We start from the raw sequence: 12690 nt of genomic DNA, 5'->3' as shown, positions 1-12690 counted from the left end.
CAGAGCCGGGAAGGGGCAGCACAGGCACACATCCAGATCTGCAACTGCCAATTCAGTCCCAGGGACAGTGGCTCTGTTGCTGCCCCCAAGATGCCATCACCACTTGAGAGAGGCCGACACATCTCAAGAGGCTGAGATGCTAATTAGCACAAAAGCTAAAGCTGGAGGGCAGGCATCTTAGGGTCACCAAATACAAACACTCTAGGACTTCTCGCCCCCCTTCCTTCTGCAGAGATAGTTCAAGAGCACCAACACCCATCTGTCCTGGGCACAAACCACACGTTCACAGTAAAGGTGACTCTGCTCTCTCCATGCCTAACCAGGAATCCATCATCTTTTAGGTCTGGATATCTCCCCTCCTTCTCCAAAGTCACGTCCTGGTCTGGGTCTCATCAACTCTCGGGCCTAATCCGTCAGGCTTTCCGTGATCCATCCAACTTTTCTGAGCACCCACTGTGTCCCCGGCACTATAGAGCAGACAAATATGAGTACCGCACGACAGCGTTGCCCCCACTCTCCAATGTGGACGAGAGACATCTCCATGAAGAACACATCACAGTCCCGTGTAACAAGAGTCACGAAGCAAGGCATATCCAACTTCACAGAGAAGGGGCGGTGTTTGCTCGACACAGAGAGGGCTTCACAGAGGCTATGACGACTAAGCTAACTCTTGACAGATAAGTAAAAAGATGTGGGGGGGAAAGGAGAAGAAGAAAACAATACTCCGAAAGCACAAAGACCTGAAAGAGTGTGCCCTGGTTCGGGACGGGCAATCTGTTCAGTGTGGCTGGGAAAACAAATGCATGGAAAGGACAGGCACTAAGGTAGGTTTCGGTCAGATTCAGAATGGCTCTGCCTGTCACGCCAAAGAACCTGGAGCATTACTGTTGGTAATGAACAACCAGGAGAAGTGTTGAAGGGAGAAGGTCCAACCTTAAGCCACATTCTGCCTGAAGAAGAGTTTTATTTCACCTATAAATTATTTTTCAGGGCGCCCGGGTGGCTCAGTCGGATGAGCATCTGACTTCGGCTGAGGTCATAATCTCGCAGCTCATGAGTTCGAGCCCCACGTCGGGCTCTGGGCTAACCGCTCGGAGCCTGCAGCCTGGAGCCTGCTTCAGATTCTGTGTCTCCCTGTCTGTACCTCCCCCGCTCATGCTCTCTCTCTCTCTCTCAAAAATAAATAATAAACATTAAAAAAATTATAAAGAAATTATTTTTCAAATTTTGGAATTGGTTGTCAACGTCTAAAACTTAGGAAATTTCATATAAAAATCTGGATTCTTGGCTTCTTAAAAAACAACTCTGGCAACACTAAATCCACATCCCCAGGTGGTGACAATTGTTTGGATGTGAGTAGCAGGTGTAGCAGCCACCCTCTTCAGATGAGATACCTCTTAGGAAGTCCATGACCAGCTTCACCTGGCCCTAATGGACATGCGACTTTGCAATCTCTGGAGAGCTACACAGTAAGGTATGTTGCAGAAAACCAACACTTGAAAACAAAAGTGGGTAAACAGGCTCAGCAAAACTGGAAGAGGGAAAGTTAGGGAGACATCACAGTAGCACAAGAAGGCGGTTAGAAAAGCCTCAACTAAGTAGAATAAAGAGCCAAAAAAGGGTAGAGAGTCAAGAAACGTTTAACATACTCCAGGCATAAGAATAGTGATCACATAACTTTTCTGTGGCAATTGTTCAAGGATCAGAGACTGTATTAGGAGAAAGGAAGCATGATTCAAAAATTATTTTCTTTTTTTAATGTTTACTTATTTTATTTTTTTAAGTTTATTTATTTTTCACAGAGAGAGAGAGTGAGAGCGTGAGCTAGGAAGGGGCAGAGAGAGAGGGAGACACAGAATCAGAGGTGGGCTCCAGGCTCCGAGCTGTCTGTCAGCACAGCCGGACGAAGGGCTCGAACTCACAAAGGGTGAGATCACGACCTGAGCTGATGTCGGCCGCTTCACTGACCCGAGCCACCCAGGCGCCCCAATGTTTATTTTTTTGAGAGAGAGAGGGAGCTTGCGAGCCTGCCCGCAAACAGGGGAGGGGCAGAGAGAGGGAGAGAGAAATCCCAAGCAGTAAACTCAAGAACGGTAAGATCATGACCTGGACAGAAACCAAGAGTGGGTCTGACGCTTAACTGACTGAGCCACCTAGGCGCCCCCAAAATGATTTTCAATTGAAAATAAAGTGGGTATTAAGTACACTGTGTGGGAAATCCACCCAAATGCAAACGATCAGCATTGATAACAATGAGGTACAGCTACACCTATCTGTGTGATTCTTTCCCTGGACTCTCAGGTTCATCTTCCAATCGGAACGGAGCGTAATTCTGATTGCAAACTTTCTGGGCTAAGCTCTCCACAAGCGAGGTTGACAAGCAGGGAACGGGATGTAAATCTTTACAACCTCTCATACCACGGCCGGCAGCTACTTGGAAATTTTGTAAACCCTCCAGCGGCTCCAAGGGGAAGACCCTGCCCGAGAACTTACACAAGCCGTTGACATCCAGCATGTTGGAGATGCCCCGGTCACTCATGTCCACTTCCGGCTGGTTCTTCTCCCGGCTCTCCTCCACCAACTTTTTCAGAGACTTGGACATGTTCTGTAGCAATGACAACAACAAGCACGTGGGCGACGGTCAGGGCGGTGCAGGGAGAGAAAGGGGAGACGCCCCGGGCTGGCACTGTCCGGTTTTCCCCCAGGCTTGGATGGTGGGCAACGGCCGGCAGGGTCCGGGTGCAGGGAGGGGGCGGGGCGGAGCAAGAGCGTGGGAAGCGTCCAGTACTACTCCGGTGGCGCGGGGAGAGGCGAACCCAAGTACAAACCACACACACTCACCGCGGAAGGCAGCACCTAACAGGTGGGGCGAGAGAACCACAGGTTTCCGCAGGGCGCACTTGAGTGGCAAGAGATGCACTCGTTCGGAGCAAAACGCGGACCGGAACGGGGAACACGCCCTGTCCCGGAGCTCGGCGCAAGCGCACACCCTGCGGCTCGCCGCTCCACGCCCCGCCCGCGCCTGACCCTTTCCAAATTAGGAAAACAGTTTACTAGACGTGGCTCTAGGGTGAGGCTCCGCCCACAAAGGAATGTGTACCCGGGGGCTGACCAATCACGTCCGTCATTTGGCCTGGAGACTCCGCCCCACCCCGAGGTTCGTTCGTCCCCGGGAATGCCACTGGGTTTGCAATCCGCGCGGACCCGCCTGGGAGCCTGCGCAGTAGGGTTGGCGCAGGCTCGGTTCGTGGGCCGAAGCACTGAGTGCTTTGGGCGGAAGCGGGAAGGTTTGGAGGGGGATTGCGGGGTCAGGGTGTTGTAGCTGGGCTTGGGAGGTGGAGAAGCGAGAAGTTGCCTCTCTTTGTACTTCTTCTATAATTGAGGTTCCATTTATCAGCAGTCGTTGCCTCCCGCTGTATCAGGAGCTCAAACGCAAGAACTGCACGGGGTCTGTATTCCCAGCACCCAGCTCGGAGTCCCGGACCTCTGTGTCACATGAGGGGGAATACACACAGATAAATGACTTCTGTTTTCTTATTACTACACTCAAAATTATGACATATTTTAGTATGCTTTCTATTGAATGATGAGTTTTTAAATGCAATTTTCATTGTTGGTTTTTTGTTTTGTGTGTGTGTGTGTGTGTGTGTGTGTGTGTGTGTGTTTACTGGAGTTTCTAACTGCTTTTCTTTTTCTTCCTGTAAGCTTCTTTATCGTATCTCCCGTTGATTTAAATCCACTCAATTCTTCTTGAAGACTTTAGGAACCTACTAGCTTTCTGCTCTAACTTAGACTAATTATTTCTGCTCTTCCAGCTGAGAGCTGATCTGTGGTTTCTTTAACCGGGTTCCTGGGTTTAAAGACCTTTCTTGTATACATCTTGCTGGAGTACCGCTCAAGTAAACTTCTCTGTGACCATGTATAGGAGGCACAAATTTTGAGTAGCTCTGTGTTTTAAAATGTTCTTGTTTTGCCCAACCCTTTCTTATTTGCCTACCATGGAATTCTAGGTTCAATATCAGTTTCTCTTAGATCTCAAAAGCATAGTTCGATCGATCTATGCTTCCAATGTTGATGCCCATAAATGTGTCAGTCTCCTCCAGTCTTTGCGGGAGAACTGTTGTTTTCTCTTGGGAAGCTTTTGTGATCTTTGAATTGTTTATCATGTTCTGAAATGCCACCATAATCTAATTGGGGGTCTTTTTAAATTTAATCTGTTTAGCATCCGTTTGGGCCCTTCCAGCTGAAGATTCATTTCTCTCTTCCTCTCTGGAAATTTTTTTCTGTTATTTCTTTGAAATGTCTTTCCAGCCATTTTCTCTGATTTCGCACCTTCAGGAAATCTGTCAGAGGGCAGCATCCTAGGACAATTTCCTATAGGTATCTTGTTTTCCACCTCATGTATTTCATTAATTTATCTTTTTTTTACTTAACGTTTTCGGAGATATCTTAATGTTGTCTTCCAAACCTTCTATTAAAATTTTAAGAAGTTCTGGCTATTAACCAAAAATACTGCCTAAGATCTCCTCCTTGATTACATTAGCCCCGAACTTTTGTTTGATGAGCGCACTCTTCTCAAATATCTCTGGATAACACTTTTTAAAAAAATTTTTTTTAATGTTTATTTATTTTTGAGAGAGAGAGAGAGAGAACGAGTGAACAGGGAGGGGCAGAGAGAGGGAGACACAGAATCTGAAGCAGGCTGCAGGCTCTGAGCTGTCAGCACAGAGCCCGACACAGGGTCTCCACCTAATGGGGCTCCATCTCACAAACCTGGAGATCATAATCTGAGCTGAAGTCACAGGCTTAACCGACTGAGCCACCCTGGTGACCCTCTGAGGATAACAATTTTCAGATTTCTCTTCTGTTGACTGAATTGTGTTTTCTTGTGCCCTTTTTCTGTTATGTTATCCAGTGATTTCGCATTCACACAACTGCAGGTCTTCCTGTCTGGTGATTCTTGGTTGTTTTTTCATATTCACGCATGAAGATCCGAACTAATTTTTCTAGATAGCCAGGGTGTGGTTGTTTTCCTCCTTTATTTGTGATGCGTATTTGTTTCCTTCCTAGGTCAGCATTAATTTTACCTGGGCTGTGGGTTAAATTTCTCCAGAGGAGGTGTCCCAGTTTTGTGCCTGCGGTGTAGTCACATGGCTGCCTTTGCGGGGGCAGGGAGACGGTGAATGGCGTGCTCCGGCTAATACAGTACTTGCATTGCTGGTCTCACCTCCTCACGCTGCACCTGCCAGCCCCATATCCACGTAGTGCCTGGAAAGCCGATTCCCAATTCTGCTGCATATCTGTCTGGAAATTACTTTGGGCCGCAGTTTCTTTTTTTTTCTGATTCACTTGTCATCATGCTTTCATTCACTTCCTCTTTTCCAGAAATTTATTTTCATTTCTTCATAATTCTCCTCTCCTTCCCTTCACTTTTGCAAGTACAGCTCTTTTTTTTTTTTTTTTTTTGAGAGAGCGACAGAAAGCACATGCGCATGTGTGAGCGAGTGGGGAAGGGGTGGAGGGAAAGGGAGAGAAAATCCTAAGTAGGCGCCATGCTGCCAGTGTGCAGCCTGATGCAGGGCTCAGTCTCACCACCGTGAGATCATAACCTGAGCCGAAATCAAGAGTTTGACACTTAACCGACTGAGCCACCCAGGTGCCCTTTGCCAGTGTAATTATTAATAAAACACGTCCCTAAGTTCCAGAATTTTATAACACGGAAAAGGGGCCCAGGCTCCTTGGATATGTGACCTGTGCAGTAACACAAAGTTCCATGCTTAGCTGGGCCCCATGTTTGGTTTAATGCTCTGCTGTCACCATCTTGAAATGTCTAATAAGATTTGAACAAGGGGCCCTGAGTTTTCCTTTTGGACTGGGCCCTGCAAATTATGTAGACAGTCATCCATGCAAAAGTTCATATTTATCAGAGCTTAAATCCCTTCCACAGCCTCACTGCCAAGTGCTCTGTGCTTACATACGGTCTGTGCTTCAATACTTCCTTCCCATTGGGAGAAATGTTCTACCCCCCACCCCCAGCCCACAGAGTGCTCCAATCAAAGATAGATATGGAAGATGCCTGGGCCACACAAGGTACACTAGATTATGGCAACTAGCAAATTTACATAAATTATTACATGTCATTAATTTTAAAAATGCCTTTTTATTCTCTAGACTTCTATACATTTATGTATAGTTATCAAATTAAAATTTGAAAAACCAATTTTTCATGAAATATCCAATAGTTAATATATCATTTTTCTTCCAATAGCTTCCTCTTTAAATGGATAGCCATGGGGTGATTTGTAATCCCATAGGTAAAAAGTTTTTTTTCCATTATTTTGGATGCTGTTGTATGATCTCTATTTTTTTACTAAACTAACAGCAATTACATTTAAAAATTTTTTCTAGGTCATATAACAATCTTTTTTAATAACTTTGATAGGCCTATGAAAATACTTTATAATAATATTTAATAATATCTCATATTTAATAAGTTCACACCTACTGCTTCAGGCTGAATGGGAGGCACACTCTTGGGTGGTTGTCAAGGTTAGAATCATAGCTCTGTCACTCAAGTTTTATATAAGTTTTCATACCTCATTTTTCTCAACTGTAAAATGGGGGTGATCATTCTTAGTGTTTTATTTCAATGAGTGATATATGAGAATGACACCTCGCAGAGGGCAAGTGTTACATAGATATTTGTTCTAATTATTCTTTGGGTTTTTTTTAAGTTTATTTTGAGAGAGAGAGAGAGGGAGCACCTGGGAGCAGGGGAGGGGCAGAGAGAGAGAGAGAGAATCCCAAGCAGACTTTGTACTCTCAACATGGAGCCCAATGTGGGACTTGATCCCATGAACCATGAGATCGTGACCTAAGCCAAAATCAAGAGTCAGACGCTCAACGGACTAAGCCACCCAGGCATCCCAGTTCTAATTTTTCTTAATATAATTAATACTGTTAGTACTCCCTTGGTAAGCGTGTGGCATATTTTTAACAAATTCCTTCCAGTAAACGGAGTTGAAATGTAATAGAAAATTATGGCAAATTATGACATCTCTTAGCCCCCAACCGTCACTGGCCCCGACCATGCCCTAGGGATTCACAAGAACGCCTGGAGTGACAGAATATTCCCCTGGGTCCAGAAAGAGCCAGTGGTGGCCTCCTGCTGAGCTACCTCAAGGGTAAGTCTGGCCAATAATGGCTAGACTTACCCTTGAAGACTAAAAGGCATGAGGTTTGTTCTTCCTGCTCAGGTCCAGTTGTTTAGGGAGACAGAGACTCGAAGGGGAAAGAGGTCAGGTAGGAGTGGAAGCCTGGCTCGCCCCAGTCCCGGGTTGCCAGATATAAGCAGGTAGGGATGGGTATTACCAGGAGAACTGAAATCAGACCGTGCTGGAACAGGGTCCTAAAGCCACCTTCTATGCCAAGCATCAGCCCTTTGTTTGCTGGACCCTGGGGAGGCCGGAGGGGCGAGGTGGGTACTGGAGTTTGTCTCTTGTCCCCGCCCTGCTCTTCTCAAGTTCCCAATGTCACCTAGAGTGGGATGGGGTCAGAAGGTAACCACGAGACTTTCTCGGTTCGGTGTGCGATCAGCTGTGAACAGTAGTACTTTCCCTTGCTTTACATTTGTACTCGCTTGTATTCCTTCAGACCCACGTGGCCTATCACGTTCCATTAACTTCCAAGTAAGACCTCCCCTCACCCACCCCTCAAACTCATTCATTTTATGTTATAGCTTTTTGGATTCTGCTCTATGGCTCGCAAGCAGCATTTGGGTATATCTCGGTATTTAACAACCAGGAGGCCTGCACCAGTGTGAACTTGTTGATTGTTAGCTCTGTGCAGGGCTGATCGCTCCTGATGGAGCTCCGTGATCATGCAGTTTGGGAGCCAGAAAGTTATTACTTGACCACCAGATCTGGGAAGGTGGCTTAATATAAGTTTCACCAGCTAAGGAAATTAAAAATTTTGCCTCAGGACAGGCTCAGGAAACCAGACAAGATGGACGTGGGTAATGGGATTTTTGAAGTAGGAGGACATCAGTTGTATGTATGGCTGTCTTGTTCACTACTTTATCCCTGGTTGTTCTTAGTACACGCCATGTAGTAAATGTTCAATAAGTATGTATAAATAAGTGAATTAAAACAGAACCAGCGGAAATTAGATGCATCTTATTAATGGGAGATGATGTGATCTTACATATAAAAAACCCTAAAGATTCTATCTACTAAGAAAACAAACTGTTAGAACTAATTAGTGAATTCAGTAAAGGAGCAGGATGCAAAATCAACATACAGAAATCAGTTGCATTTCTATTCACTAACAACAAACTATCTGAGAGAGTAAAAAAGCAATCCCAATTACAACTGCATCAAAAACAATAAAAAAAGACACTTAGGAATAAATTTAACCAAGCAGGTGAAAGACCTGTACATTGAAAACTGTAAGACAATGATAAAGAGATTGAACAAGACGCAAATAAATGTAAAGATATCACATGTTCTTGGATTGGAAGAATTAATATTGTGAAAACATCCGTATTACCCAAAGCGACCTATAGATTCAAAGCAATCCCAATAAAAATTCCGAACTCATTTTTCATAAAAATACAAAAACAATCTCCAGATTAGTCCCAAGAAAAGATTCTACATAGCCCAAACAATTCTGATTAAAAGAAAAAGATGGGGTGCCTGGGTGGCTCAGTCGGGTAAGCATCTGACTTTGGCTCAGGTCACAATCTCAGAGTTTGCAGATTAGAGCCCCGCTTTGGGTTCTGTGCTGACAGCTCAGAGCCTGGAGCCTGCTTCGGATTCTGTGTCCCTCTCTCTCTCTGCTTCTCCCCTGCTCTCTCTCTCTCTCTCTGTCTCTCGCTCAAAAATAAATAAACATTAAAAAAATTACACAATAATATTGCCTGTGTTTTCTTGAAACCTTTGTGCCTCCTAGATATTTTAATGTACCTCCTGGGAAAGTGCATCTCTCTGTGCATAACTCTTGTGGATACCATTACTCTCATGACGCGACCTGAGATCAAATCCTTTTACTGTCTGACAGCTGCATATGTTTGTCTTGCCTTCAGATAAAATTCCCGTCCTTTCACATGTTAGTGTCAAATTGCTCTATATCCTGTACCTTTGTGATTCATTTTCAGGTAAAAGAGCAAAATGTTGTATCTCCCCCTACGGAACTTCATCTTGAGTTTTTGTCCATTGCCCCGGCTTGTCAGGACCCCGTGGATTGGATGGTTCCGTTCAGTGCATTCACGGCTCCGGCCAATAATAGGTCGTCTGTGAAAGTCATGTATCTACCCATAACACAGAGTTCAAGGAAGCGGGAATTGTAAAGGTGAGAATGTTTTATTCACGTGGCTCTGTACTCTGTGCAGAAGCAATTTTTCTGGAACTTGAGTATCTGAGTAGGATGAAGTCACACATTCCACAGCGTCTTCCTTTCACTTTGTCCCATGTTGTTACGAAGACTTAACTTTGCATATTTAGCATAACATGTTTGGTTAAAGGCAGCAGAAAACTTTACAAAAGCGTTGTTAAGCTATGTAGGGCTTTACATACAGTGCTGGTAAGCTAGAAATGGGCAATGGTGGGACACATGTAAATGAAAGCTCAGAGAAGTTAAGGAAGCTTCAACAAGGAGGGCTAACGGTCAATGCAGGCAGCATGGCTCCATAGTTCATATTCTGAAGGATCTGCATAATTCATCCACATGTAAAAATTCAACTTGAAAACCTACACCTGCTAGTGAAGGACTAAATGCTAATGAGTTAAAAATGAGTGCAGCGTCATCACGTACAATTCATTACTGTTTATTACCCCTCATTTGACATTCACAGTGAAAATCATACTCCTGTTTTATCATTAACTTTTGACAGTTTCCGTCACGTTTGCCATAATCATTTCCAACTTTATAAGGGATTTTAGGAACTTTTCGGCTCAAAGTGTTAGAAGGAAGGGTGACAAGCACAGCCAAGGCTAATGAAGCTACATTCTATATTAAAACAAAAATATAATGTATGCATATTGATTCCACACATACGTTGGTGAAAGCAAAATTCAGATTATTCCCAGTGGCAGAGGCAGAATCCCGCATCAGGATGGCAGACTTGTGCTCATGCCCGAGGGCCCTGCAGTACAGCCACCACACCGTGTTACATAGTTAGCTGTCCCAAGTTAACCGGATGGCTGATGGCCGCAGTGCATACTCTGCATGAAATTTTACGAAGACCCGATGTGAGGAGGCCACAAAGGGAGCTATGTTCGTGTCCTAAAATTGGAAAAAAAAAAAAAAAAAAAAAAGAACCAATTACACATTTTGCACATTTGAGCATCTTTCTGGAAACGTTAGCCTAGGAAGAAAGTACTACATAAAGAAATTTTGTTGAATTTACATAAACCTGCATATTTTTCTAGAAGGAATCTTGCTAAGAAGTAATATGGATACCTCAAAAAAGAATATTGGTGGTGGGAGGTGAGGATCAAAGGGAAATGGAGATTAACTGGTAGTGGATACAGGGTTTCTTTTGGGAGAAAGGAAATGTTCTAAAATTGTTTGCGGTGACAACTCTGAACTACATAACTCTAAATCTACTGAAAACAATTGAATGTACACTTTAAGTAGATGGATTCTATGGTACGTGAATTATACCTCAATAAAATTGTCATAAAAGTTGAATTTCCAATCCAACTTCGTACTAAAATTTTAATTTTTCTGACGGAAACACATATTCTTCCAACTAAAACAATCATATCAGTAAAGTGTACGACTCTCCCCTGTTAACATCTGCAGTTTCCTTTTAGGGTTTATTTTCATAACCTTTCTGTCTTCAATAAATGGCACCGTGAAACATGGCTATTCGCATATAATAGAATGAAACTACACCACACATAAAAATCAACTCCAAATGAATTAAAGACCAGAAACCATGAAACTCCTAGAAGAACACATAAGCAGTAAGCTTCTTGACATCGGTTTTTGGCAATGATTTTTTGGATGTGATACCAAAAGCAAAGGCAACAAAAGCAAATATAAACTAAAGGATCTACATCGAACTAAAAAGCTTCTGCACTGCAAAGGAAGCCATCAACAAAATAAAAAGGCAATCTACTGAATGGGAGAAAATATTTGCAAATTATGTATCTGATAAGGGGTTAACATCCAAAATACATAAAGAATTAAAAAACAATCAAAATATATAAAGAACTCAACTCAATAGCAAAAACAAACAATCCGATTTAAAAAATGGACATAGGACCTGAATAGTCATTTTTCCAAAGAATACAGGTGGCCAACAAGTATGTGAAAAGATGCTCAAAATCACTAATCATCAGAAAAATGCAAATCAAAACCACAATGAGATATCCCTTCATACCTGTTAGAATGCCTATCATAAAAAAGACACGAAATAACAAGCGTTGGCGAGGACGTGGAGAAAAGGGAACCCTCGTGCACTGTTGGTGGGAATGCAAATTGGTGCGGCCACTGTGGAAGGCAGTATGGAGATTCCTCAAAAAATTAAAAACACGGGGCGCCTGGGTGGCGCAGTCGGTTAAGCATCCGACTTCAGCCAGGTCACGATCTCGCGGTCCGTGAGTTCGAGCCCCGCGTCGGGCTCTGGGCTGATGGCTCAGAGCCTGGAGCCTGTTTCCGATTCTGTGTCTCCCTCTCTCTCTGCCCCTCGCCTGTTCATGCTCTGTCTCTCTCTGTCCCAAAAATAAATAAACGTTGAAAATAAAAAATTAAAAAAAAAAAATTAAAAACAGGACTACCATGTGACCCAGCAATTCTACTTCTGGGAATTTATCCAGAAAAAAACAAAAACACCAACTTGAAAAGATATCTGCACCCCTGTGTTCATCACAGCATTATTTATGATAGCCAAGATGTGGAAGCAATTTAACTGTCCATCAATGGACGAATGGATAAATATATAGGATCTATATTTATAATATTATATATTTGTATATTTATAATGTGATGATAAGGGAGTATTATCCAGCCACAAATTGAAGGGAATCCTGCTGTTTGTGACAACACGGAAGGTCCTTGAGATCATTATACTAAGTGAAATAAGTTAGAAAGAGAAAGGTAAATACTACATGATCTCACTTATTTGTGGAATCTAAAAAAACAAAATGAAATGAAACGAAAACAAAAAACCAAATTCTCACATATAGAGAACAAACCGGTGGTTGCCAGAGGCGGGAGGTGGGAGATTGGTGAAATGGATGAAGGTTGTCAAAAGGTACAAACTCCCAGTTATAAGTAAGCCCTGGGAATGTAGTGTCTATTTGAACGTTGCTAAGAGAGTAGAGCTTAAAAGTTCTGGTCACACACACACACACAAAATTCATGTCGTACACCTGAAACTAATATGTTATATATCAATTGCATCTCAATTTAGAAAAACCAAACAACTCTTTAGATTTTTAGCTGCTGTAGTTCACTGCCTAATTAATTGGCAAGGCTAATAAATAAAGAGCAGAACGGCAAGAACTGATATTCTCTCTACTGTGGTCACATCTCCCTTACTGGAAAGCTCCGTATCTACTTTCACATAAAACGAGAAGGTGCCGAGGACAGACGCAAGCAAAATTGAGTCCCTGTCAGAATCCTACCTTGACGTTTAAGGGAGATCTATCACACCAGAACTTTACAAGAACAACTACTAGTTAC

The 12690-nt window shown here is 43.3% G+C and overlaps 2 protein-coding genes across 4 annotated transcripts in view; both read right to left on the bottom strand.

Moving 5' to 3' along the window:
- Positions 1-2999, bottom strand: part of RSU1 (Ras suppressor protein 1) — a 203399-nt gene extending 200400 nt beyond the window's left edge. For 2 of the 3 annotated variants that reach the window (XM_025930694.2, XM_025930695.2), the window contains exons 1-2: positions 2842-2998; positions 2494-2605 (exon numbers count right to left, since the gene is read on the bottom strand). In XM_025930694.2, the coding sequence (XP_025786479.1) occupies positions 2494-2602 (109 nt within the window). In that variant the 5' untranslated portion in view covers positions 2603-2605; positions 2842-2998. Of the gene's footprint in view, positions 1-2493; positions 2606-2841 lie in introns of all 3 variants that reach the window. The other variant, XM_025930696.2, reaches the window with a different exon arrangement.
- A 6803-nt stretch (positions 3000-9802) lies between these two features.
- The window catches only part of CUBN (cubilin), a 278146-nt gene continuing 275258 nt past the window's right edge, over positions 9803-12690 (bottom strand). Inside the window, exon 67 of the mRNA XM_086714844.1 lies at positions 9803-10281. Within this exon, the coding sequence (XP_086570970.1) occupies positions 10174-10281 (108 nt within the window). The 3' untranslated portion in view covers positions 9803-10173. The remainder of the gene's footprint in view (positions 10282-12690) is intronic.

Source organism: Puma concolor, chromosome B4, assembly GCF_028749965.1.
Source record: "Puma concolor isolate L17-30 chromosome B4, mPumCon1.1.hap2, whole genome shotgun sequence".
In the NCBI taxonomy this organism is placed as follows: domain Eukaryota; kingdom Metazoa; phylum Chordata; class Mammalia; order Carnivora; family Felidae; genus Puma; species Puma concolor.
This window is presented reverse-complemented; position numbering and strand designations above follow the sequence as displayed.